Source organism: Aedes aegypti, chromosome 3 (assembly GCF_002204515.2).
Source record: "Aedes aegypti strain LVP_AGWG chromosome 3, AaegL5.0 Primary Assembly, whole genome shotgun sequence".
Lineage (NCBI taxonomy): Eukaryota > Metazoa > Arthropoda > Insecta > Diptera > Culicidae > Aedes > Aedes aegypti.
The window spans coordinates 206,573,580-206,585,403 of NC_035109.1; the positions used below are offsets into that span (position 1 = coordinate 206,573,580).

The 11,824-nt window shown below is 33.9% G+C and overlaps 1 protein-coding gene across 1 annotated transcript in view; it reads left to right on the top strand.

Annotated features, from left to right (window-relative positions):
* Positions 1 to 6,960, top strand: part of LOC5564767 (torsin-like protein) — a 36,217-nt gene extending 29,257 nt beyond the window's left edge. Inside the window, exons 4-7 of the mRNA XM_021855162.1 lie at positions 3,122 to 3,252; positions 5,692 to 5,878; positions 6,341 to 6,611; positions 6,669 to 6,960. Coding sequence (XP_021710854.1) covers positions 3,122 to 3,252; positions 5,692 to 5,878; positions 6,341 to 6,611; positions 6,669 to 6,777 — 698 coding nt within the window. The 3' untranslated portion in view covers positions 6,778 to 6,960. The remainder of the gene's footprint in view (positions 1 to 3,121; positions 3,253 to 5,691; positions 5,879 to 6,340; positions 6,612 to 6,668) is intronic.
* The last annotated feature ends 4,864 nt before the right edge of the window (positions 6,961 to 11,824 follow it).

An 11,824-nucleotide genomic window follows, 5' to 3' on the forward strand; every position in this document is an offset into this window, starting at 1 on the left:
CACTAACCCGATGTTCTTTTCCAGACAATTGTGGAGATGCAGAGGTATATTTAGTCTTTGAACTCTCGATTCGTACTCTTTGAGAATAGTTCGCTAATCCTAAGTCCCATTCATTAAATCTCTGTGCATCTTCTACTGCTCCGGTCAATCACGGAGTGCAACTACGAAACGATCATCTATGCTTGATCTCATGCTCATTATTCGCAAAGGTTTTACTTACAATTTCTCCATGCATTTTTTATTTTTTTATTTTTGAAGCTTGAAAATTAATAAGCCAGTTCATTCGCCCCAATTCAAATTGTATTGCTCTGGAGTGGCCAAATCTTCGTTTATTGACAAGTTCCCTCGAATTCATGAAGATTGAGATGTCGCACGGTATGTTTTGGATATAAAACGGAAATGGCCTCAAACTGGCCCTGGCGGAGCCGGCTACCGGAACGGTTCACTTATTCGAATTATGTTGAAATGATGACAATCGACCATTATCTTATATTTTGCATAAAAACTTCAGTGTTATAACTGCAATAAGGCTGATACAAATATTAATTTTCTTTTATGTCCGAGACCACTTGGAAGGTACGAGGGGGGGGGGGGGATAAAAATAAATAAGGAACAAAAAAAAAAATGAAAAAAAAAGTTATTTTTTCAAATTTTTTATTTTTAACGATAGTTGTTAAACTTTTTCCAATCGTCATCTGGATCATTATTTTACCTGGTTTTTACTCTAAAAATTAAAAAAACCTAACTGATGTCAAAAAAATGATGAATCCTTTTTATTTCTCCCCTTCATAATTTTCGAATTTTTGAAGGGGGGGGGGGGAGGTGGGTTGACATAAAAGAAAATTAATATTTGTATCAGCCGAAATAAAAAAATAATCTAATTTCTCAAATTTGGCACCCTCGTGACCCCAGTACAATCCGGAATATCTCCGGCATGGTTCCGAATTCAGCATTCTCCATTTATGACAAATAACTGAAATCTTTTTAAAGTAAACTGACGGTGGTTTCAAAAAAATCGAATGGGAATTGACGAAATGGCAGCCATTTGAAAATGCCTTGTCGGAGGCCGATAACGTAAAGGTTAAGGACTGTTCATTTTATAAAGTAGATACTTTGTTTATGCTATATCTTATTTATTTATTGATAAAATCGTAATCGGTTTTCTGTTCATTGTTCAACTATTATTCTACAATGCTATGAAAATTTAATATCTTAGAAAATGCTTTTGCTTGAAGAGCAAAATAGTTTTTCCAAAAACTCCTAAGAATAGCTGTTCGTCAAAGTTTAACATAATGTTGCAAAACAAAAATCGTAATATTTATGAACAAATTGTATGTTTGTATCCTTTACTATTCTACTAAAGGTATAGCTTAAAAAGATCAATTATATTCCACAATTCCCTGACATTATGTAACTTCAGTGATTTACCCATACATGGCTAAATTTGCTGATACACCATCATTTCACTCCCAAAAAAAGAGAAAAGTAAAAAGCGTGTTCAAAACTAATTTGGATTACTAAAGAAAGTATATTTGTATAAACGAGAGCTAAATCGTGAGTTTGCACCACAGTCTTAAGTATTAATTTTACTGTTTATGGTAGTTTTACTTAAAAGTCTCATACTTTTAAAATCATGAACGCATATTTATCAATATGAATAACATATTATGAAAATAATATGTGGACAATAAAATCGATTTTATTACAGCAGTGTTGCCAATTTTGATTATCGTAAATGTACTTTGAAAGGTCTTAGAATAAAGCAATTGTGTTTCTATTGTGCTTTAAATGTGACGTGGGGACTAAATAAGTAACTCTATGAAGGTGTTAATTATTTTTCATATTATTACTATATTAGCACTTTCGCCAGGACTTACTTTTAACCAAAAAATCCTACTCATATAAATTCCCTTCAAATTCAAAATATTTTTCTCTAAAAAATATAGGGGAAAATGATTTTATTATACCTGTAATATTTTTGCTCCAATATAACTTGATTTTTCCATCAAACTTCTGATTGACGATGCTTTCAAAGAACAAGCCTTTTTTGAAAATAAAAAATAGAATTTGTCGAATTTTCCAGCCAATTTTTAACATTGATTTTGATAATCTTCGAAAATCGACCGTTTCAATCGTTGTTTTATATTCGTGTGAAATTTAATTATTTTAGAGATTTTTTATTATCACAACATTGTACAATACTAGTCGAACAATGTGCAGAAAACCGAATAAAATTTCATTGATAAAATAAAAAGATACAGCATGCACAATGTGTCCACTTTATAAAATGATCAGTCCTTATTCTCATTCTGGCTTATTCTACGAATCAAACGGATCACGAGCTGATCTCAAAATTCTTACTCACGGTCACGCTGTAAAATTTGATAGATAATAAAGGTGGCAAGCACTCACACTGGAAGCTGTCATTGGATAAAGATCAGCTTGTTATATATGGAGAACGATGACATTTTTAAAGAATAATAAATTCAACAATGGTAAACACTTCAATAACTGAGTGACGAAAATGTTTAAGAGCATTTTTTCCAAAGAATGATGATATTTTGAAAGAATAATTTAATAAATTCAATTGATCGATATGGTTCCAATGTTGAGCAATAAACAGCCACAATTACCTTTAAACTTCTACAAAATAGGGTAAAACAAAGCGTCTCGTCTTCCAATAAAAAAATAGCTGAAAAATAAGAACAATTACAAGAAAAAAAATCTGTATAGGATGTAGTACATGTACTAACCGCGTAACTAAAACTAGTTCGGGTTTTCCGCGTATGTTCAACCAATCGATTTTTCGATCAACCATTACTTAATAATCTTTCGACGAAATTTTTCAAAGTCATTCTACCAAACGTCCATTACATCTGCACTGGTTTGTATATAAAAGATTGCGAACAGCATTTAATAATCCGTCGTGATTTTAGTCTCATTGACACACATTGTTAAAGGTTACAATAAAAACATTATTCTCAATGCATTTATTCTAAACACAGATTATATCTTTCTTTGAAAACTTACTTTTTACTTCATTATTGAACTGATGTCGTTATTCTCCGTGGACCCTCCCTTATCCATTGTTTTAATCTCCTTAACATTTATAAATTTTTAGGCGTTGGAAAAACCTACGTGTCACAATTTGTAGTATCCAGTATGTTCCAAAGAGCACACAAAAGCCGCTTCGTGCATCGTTTCCCAGGAAGAATTCCATTCACAACCAACAGTTTGGTTGAATCTTATAAGGTCCGTATCCTATTTAAAGTTTAAAAGTAGATGTTTGCGCTAAGCATCTCTTCTTGGTATTAGATTACAGCATGTTTCCTAGTTATTCAAAAATTCATAAACGTTCATAGCCCGATTTTAGTCAATTTCAAATCCTCATATGGCGTATCGTAGTTCTTTTACTAACCCTTATTCCATTCTTCTAAGATCACTAAAAAATCTGGTATTCGATCTAAAAATCAATTCATGTTCTGATTCGTGATAAACGTGACAATATTAACAAGTATTTTTAGGTTTTTAGGTAATGGTACAAATTGTTATTTGAACATGTGCAAAAGTTTGGGTTCACCCCCTCACAAATACGCAAAAATAGGCTGTCCATATCTCTGTGATTGCATGTCCAATAGAAATTCGAAAGAAAATGAGTAATCCGTAACTTGGTAGGTTGTGTCTTTTTTTCAAAACAGACACTGAAAATATATGTCTGATTTTTTACCCCAAAATTTCAAATTAGTACGTCGTTAGAGTTATAATCTTATAAACTTTAAAGAGTAAATGCAAAATTTTGGCGGAAAAATTTGAAAACCATTTAATTATAGTAAAATAGTCATTGAAGTAATCATGCAAAAGCTTAGGTTCACCCCTTAGCATGGTGTACCGTAAATTGGGGTGTTAAGGGATGAAAAAAAAATTCGATTCGAATTTCAAGCAACTTCTAGTATGTCAATAATTGAACAAAGGACAGCCCTGCCATATCTAACGCTCACTCTATAACACTATGCGTTTAGTGCCCGACGAGGCCGCGAAGTTTCTCAAAAAGAACTCAGAAATGACAGAGTCTATATAAAGAGAGTTGCGCGAAGAGACTCCTTTGAATGATTGTTCTCCTTCGTCTTCTAAAATAGCCCCTATTTTTGCTGGTCTGCTTGATAGGTAGACAGATGGTTTGACTGTTCGATAGGTAGATTCGGTTTCACTCTTCGCGCAACTCTTCATATATAGACTCTGCGAAATGACAAAATATTATTATTAATATTAACCACTTCATAGGATCACCACTAAAAGGATCAATGGCTTCAAAACCATTCCCAAATAAAATAATCATTCAAACTTTCCAAACATTTTACCAGCGTGATCGAACAAGGGGAAATAGTATCAAGAAAATTCTCATATTTACTTCAAGGCGATTATAAAACGAAACTAAACTTTGAATTTTCAAGTACACAAGACTGAAGAATCTGACAACAAATTAGGTACTTGCTTGCTGGTGGTAACCAATGTGATAAATTTTCAACGCGGAGCACTGTTTGGTTCTCAAGTCTTAAGCTCTTGAAAGTTTGAGGTGTGGCTTCTATAATCCCCTTAATACGTTAATATCAAGATTTTCCTACCAGTTTTACCGATTTTCGAGATTAGACATTTTTGGGATATTCAGTAACAAACAAAATACAAAAAAATAAAATGTACCCCTTAACTTTCACAATGCAGTTTTACTTCACGGAACAGGCAAAAGTATATTGGAATATATTACGGCTTAAATAGAATGAGTTTTGTAACTTGGAAAAGTAGAAAAGATAATCCCCTAACACCCCACTCATTTTCAAAATGAGACTTTTTCCATGAAAAATATGAGGAGGCGAAATCTAGAAAAAAATTTAAAAAGTTTTTGTCTGCGTTGTGATCTCAATTAAATATACTCACATATTTTTCTCAATATTGTTTCATAGTTTTGTAGTTAAGTGTATTTTGCCTATAAAATTCGAACAAAACTGGAGGTCGAGCCAGGCGTGACAAGTCTTACAAAATTTTCGGAAGACTCATACAGAAAGTGTGCGAAAGGGGGGGGGGGTCCCACAGAAGTTGAAATTTAGCGTGACATAATTTGTGTACTAACTTTTATATTTTCAGTTTTACGTGAATGTGGTTTGAAAGTTAAAACTTTCAAAATCAATTTACTTAGCTGAAATGAAGAGTTAGATCAAAAGTGTCTTCGACAAAGTTGTTCAAAATAACATTTTATAAAAGTTTGCAGAAGAGCGCAGCCACAAATTTCATCAAACAAAAAAAGTTTGAGGTAAAATTTTAACTTAAATCAGGGCCACCATATTCAACTTTTTTATTAAAAGATGCAAAACTCAATTACGAATAACTTCTCTGAAGACTTCGAACGTCTAAAATCGACGAGCTAAGAGAAAACACTTTTTTTCCGGCTAAATTGTCGGTCCATTGTGCATTGACGTTTAAAATAGAAACTCGAAAAATAAACTTTTTTTAATTAATGTTTGCAATAATTAATAGAAGACTATTGATCGTTGGGGATAGCGGGTCAACATGACCAAAGGAAGCTCGAATAACAGTATGAATACATATCTAAAAAAAGAAATGCTTAGCGATATAAAGTAAAATAAAACACTTGGGACAGAAAAGAATGTACGTAGTTAATATTCTTGCACATTTTAGATAAATTTGCAACACACTATATTGGAAAGCCTTCGAGAATGTCCCCAATCACTGTTTATTTTCGATGATGTCGAACAAATGCCGCCGGGAATCCTCAACTACATTGTCCATATGCTGAACCATAATGTTGTTTTGGACGGCGTTAGTTTGTCAAAGGCTGTATTCATACTAATTGCAAATATCGGCGGTAGGTATTACCTCTGTAGAATAGATACATCAAAGAAGACAAGAAACTTGCATTGATATCAATGAACTAGGCATGATATATTTTTTGACATATAAAAGGAAGGATTAAGCAGTTTGTTAAGGAGAGGTATTTTGATATGTAATCATAAAAAACGAATTGCCATTTTGAATGATTTAGATATTTAAATGACGACCCTTAAAACAATTCGTTAGGATGCTTATTTCATAGCATTTTTATTCGAAAATTTCACATCCACTTGTATTACAACATATAAAGCGTTAAGGTGAGAAGCCACCAGCAAAAGGCAAATCGATCATTTTTTTTGGATACGGTACTCTAATTTTGAACAAGGTGTTCATCTTGTCCCGCCTACCTCTACTTACGATTTCTAGTCTTCTTGATATGAAAGTCACTAAGAATAGTTAGCGACATAAATTATATAATTTCTATTACTGTAACTAGGTCCAGAAATATCGAACATTCTTCTAAGAATGTTGAAAAGCGGGAAAACAAGGGAAGATGCTGATTATTATGACTTCGAACATACTTTACAACAGGCAGCCTATAATCACGAAAATACTGGATTGTTCCGTAGTCATATCGTCGATTCTCACGTCGTGGACTATTACATACCGTTTCTTCCATTAGAGAAATCTCATGTCCATTCATGTATACTGCAGGAATTCGCATTACTTAATATATCAAGCGCACAAGTAGATGAGGACATGTTAAGGTAAGTTTCTCAGCATTCATTTAAATGTCAGAAAATTACGTATCTCTTTTTTTTCAGAATTGTCATGAGACACGTTACTTTTGATGGGCTATTCGTGAACGGGGGTTGCAAACGACTAACCAAAAAAGTCGCAGCGATAGTGAGAAAACATTTAACTCGCACTTGAATTCATAGCACTGGAAAGAGGAGGGTCTCATCTGTGGAAAATCGTTTGGGGTTGAATGAAACAAGTTGTAGCAGGATACGCACCTGCTACCAACACAGACTGTTCTTTAGGTTTTATGATAGTATAGGATTTATTTACACAAAAATAAACGATGGAACAATTTTTCTAACACAAAAATTTAAATATTAAGACTAGGCTTCCAGTACGTGGTTTAGGTAAGCTATATAACAAATAGCTAGTTTTAAAATCTCAATCTTCGACAGCTTTTTGTCCGGTGGTAGCGTAGGTAAAAGTTTTCTCAATTCTGTAAATGCAACGTTGAAGGCTTCGACTCGAATTCGCTCTCCTAAAAAGTAAACTTATAAATTGATATTAAACAGAAATTTAAAGTTACATGTCAAAGAAACTGGTTAGCTGCTTTAAGGATTTCGATAAAAATGACTTCGTCTGTTCGTCAGCTAGCAACATTTTCCATGGAAGCTTACCAGCTTTCCTTTGCCATGTTACTCTCAATGATACTGTTGGGATACTCACGTGTGGCGTGTGCTGTTCTGTACTTTAACGTTGCACGTCGTCTTCTCCTACGTTCTTCTCGTGTCAACCCAGCTAATTCTGATTGTACGGATCCGTCGTGCTTTCGTTTTGCATGCCCGATGGAATTGATAGGAGCTATTGGATTGATTGCCTCGCATGGTAGGCTTGTCAAAGAGTCTCGTCCAAGAGCAACCGTTGGAGGTGATGGCATCAACTGATCTATGCCATAGACCATCTGCAACAACATAATGATGACTATTTATAGTACCAGAGATTGAAATTTGTAAGCTGTGCACTTAATTGGTAAGTAGCGGACTTTGGGGCAAGTGTGCCACCCCTGCTTTTCATGAAAAAAAAAACTCAAAATATATTTTTTTCTTTGAGCTTAACAATATGTTCTCTTATAGTTCACAATACAATAATAAAAATATTATGAAAATCGCTCTACTTTTCACGTATATACATCGACTTTTGTATGAACAACTAAATTTCAGAGGATTTTTACAAGATTTCGTGTCAAAGTGGTGAACTCTCCAAGGGCGAAAAGCCACTCTAATAAAGATAAATAATAAATAATACAAGATTTCGTTGTTTCTAAATATCATGGTGAAAGGTAAATTATTAACAGATTTTTCTAACGTACTGTACATCGTGAAACTATTCAAATGCGTGAGTTACTGTGACATTCAGTTTTACATACGGAATCCAGTTTGGTTGAAATCTATACTTATTGGGGCAAGTGTGGCATCTGTTTGCTAAACGAAAAATGTTGGATTTAAATAATACCTATAATATAAGTTAATACATATATCGTATTGAATGAAGACAAAAATAACCATTTTAGTTGTACGAATTGACTATTAGAGAGTTCTGCATGTGATGAACCTTGTTATAAAGCATCCCCTCATGACGCTACGATAAAGATGATTATGATAAAGAAAATTTCATTACAAGTAGAATTACATGCGATATTTATTCGGTGGCCGTCTTGCCCCGGGTTGCACACTTGCCCTTAGTGTTGAAAAATTGGTCATTTTGGATGATATTTGAGAAGCTCCAACACTAATAGTTTTTGAAGTTACCATCAGTGTACCAGTATCCGCTCATGCCCCTATTTCCGCTCACAAGTGTAAAAATTGATTTTTCGTGTCAAAAACCAACATCTTTCGCACGGATATATTCTAGCAATACTAACAACTTTTAAATGAAGTCGTCTGACATTATTTTCATTTGATAAAATATTTCTTTATATTCAAAACACAAGACCTCGTGAGCGGTTATTGGACCACTATGTATTTTTGTGTGTTCCAATAACCGCTCATGCAGAAAATTAAACAAGAATTTTAAAAAATGTCGATTTTAGTATACAGCCTTATTTATTGTAGTAGTAGCTATGGTTTGATCATAAAAAATATGAGGATAAATAACGAAATTCGAAGTAATGCATTTTTCAGTAAGTTCGTCCCGAAATCTGTTTAACGTGAGCGGAAATAGGAACACTTAGATGCAGTAACAAATGCAATTCAATATTTTTTTATGAAAGTTTTTCAAATTCTTTTTATTTTGCCCCTGATTACCTATACTTGGAGCTACATTGTGACATGAAAATAGTTTTGATCTATACAATAGTTATTCTATATAAATAAAAATGGAGTGATGTTTGTATGTCACGAAATGGCTTCCGAACGGGTCAACCGATTTGAATGATTATTTTTCCGTTTTGTTCGTCAAGGGTTCCGACGTGTTTGTGTGTATAAAAATCCCAGGATATTCACCGGGAAAGTCGGAAAAACGAGCGTGAACGGAACTGTTATTTTGTATGGGACGATCCATAGCGTTCTTCAACAGCCTACTTGATGGCAAGACGAAGTTTGCCGGGCCCACTAGTTTATAATAAACATTTGAACACATAGCTTCCCTTAAATGAGCGGAATCTGGTGCACTGATGGTATTTTCTTTTCAATTGGCACAGTTTTCATGAAAAGATGCGAAATTAACATCATGAGGCTAATTTGGCGGGTTTTATAAGTTTTGGACAAAGTTAAAGAACAATTTGTTTAAGTGTAACACTTACAAATTCCGCTAACTGAAGGTAAGGAAAAATATACCTACGCGTGTCTTAAAAAAAGGGGAGCAATTATTGGGCTCGTTTAGTTTGTTATTCCTAACCTTTTGGAAGGTGCAACCCACTTTCGAGTCCAAAAATAAGTCATACCTCTGAAAATTTATGTTTTTATTTATTTATTTATTTGGAGCAGGGAAAACCCTGTTTGAGTTGAGCTGTTTTTACTATTGCTCTCTCTCAAACGGGCGTAAAACCTCCTCATCTTTTCGCATCAACAGAATTACATTCCCAATGATACAATCAGCTTAACAATGCACATATAACAAAAAATATAATCTTATTAAATAAAATTCTTAAAATCTATCACATGGAGAGAGACAAAATTTGCATAAAATACTTCTTAATTGTACTGCCCATAACTGCATAACAGTCACATTCGACATTTTTGACAAATTGGAGTTAATACCATGGAGAGTCATCAAATGATAAATACTTTCGATCAACTTAATGAAATCTGTGAGATTGTTCTAGAAAACTCGAAAAAAATACCAAGTTGTTCTGTCACATTGGTAATTATAACCGCATAACAGTCACATTGAGATTACCGTTGTACTGCTGTGCTCTTCAGGAAGATCTGAACATGGTTTTGGACTGGTGCGGAAGGAATGGAATGCAAGTGAACATCTCGAAATGCAAGGTGATATCCTACAGTCGTCAGCGCTCTCCATTCGTCTTCCCGTACAGACTCGACAGTGAACAATTGGAACGTGTTGACAAAATTCGGGATCTTGGCGTCGTTATTGACTCTAAAGTTAAGTTTAACGAGCATATCTCTATCGTCACAGCCAAATCGTATGCACTATTGGGTTTCATCCGGCGCAACATAGCTGCCTTCAACGACGTGTATGCTTTAAAAACTCTTTTTTGCTCCTTAGTGCGTTGCACTTTGGAATATGCTGTCCAAGTCTGGGCACCGTATCATAATGAACAGTGCCATCTCATAGAGAGCGTCCAGAAATCGTTTCTTAGATACGCATTACCGTCGTCTACCGTGGTCCAATCCCATCGAATTACCGGCCTATGAAGACCGTTGTCAACTAATTGACCTGGAAACGCTAGCGAACCGCAGGAAAAAATTGCGCAGATTACATATTCGTATTTGACCTGATTATGTATCGTATTGACTGTAATTATTTGTTAGGTAATATTTGTTTTTATGCTCCTGTGCGCAGTCTTCGTAATCGTTCTATTTTGTGGATCCAACTAGACGCACTCAATACGCTTTTTTTTACCCTTTTGACGATAGTTGCAGATTATTTAATGATGTTTCCGATAAATTTGACCTGAATATCTCTAAAAATGTTTTTGCTAGTACACAGTTCGAACGAAACGTGTAAATTTCTGAGGCATATAATGCACATAATTAATTTGTCGAATGTTACAAATATGCAGTGTAGTCCTTGACAAATGAAAATCAAACACACTGTAACACTTATTAAAAATACGACACATACTAGTTAAAGGTGCATGGTAACAATAGTTAGTTCTCGAGAACGGTAAACGTATGAAATCATTGCTACGCATGGTTCGGCTCCGTATATTAATTTTAAGTTGACTCAGTAAACTAGGGCAGTCAATTCTGGAACTAAGTAAATCCGAGATTAACCCCTCTACCGGCAGCTTCATTTTGTACCGCAAAATTCAAATTCAAATCGTTATAACTTTTTTGTTTTTCAATATTTTTGCACCATTTTTTCACAAGCTCTCAAAAAACTCTTCTAGTTTTAGGATCTGTGTCGATATTGATTATTTGTCATCTGGTTTTGAAGATATTCCAAAATTCCTTGGGGGACCACGGCGTGTATATGGGAAAGGTTTATCACAAAAAAATAGGCATCGCTAAATCTTTCACCATTCGAAAATATAGGTTTTTAGCTTTCATTTGACTTGTTCCCCAAAAAAATCCACCGAGGGATCCCGAACATTTTTTTTTATTTAAAATTTGTGTTCTTTAGAGTACATTATTTTTAAATGTAATCATTGCAATAGACAGCTTCGTTGGATAAAAGTTTTATTTCCATATAAAAGTTCATAAAATAAATATATATACATATCTATTGAGTTTCATTTTGTAAAAAAACAAAACTGTCCTATGTGATTTTGAGGATTTATTGAGCTATAGGACATTTATTCGATTAGATATGTTGTAGGTTCGACTGTTCACTTTTTTTGTTTTTAATTTATTAGTATCATTCCAAACATTACATTCATTTCTTATATCTAGGTGTTCTGTGTTATTAGACAACACTATCATCCTAATTTGGTAAAACAAATTTAAGATTTAATTAACATTTTGTTAACAACATATTACATTTCATTTGCCGTAGCAGTTCAGATTTTTTACAGGTGAGTAGATTTCACCTGTTTATAAGAGAAAAAAAAACGCTT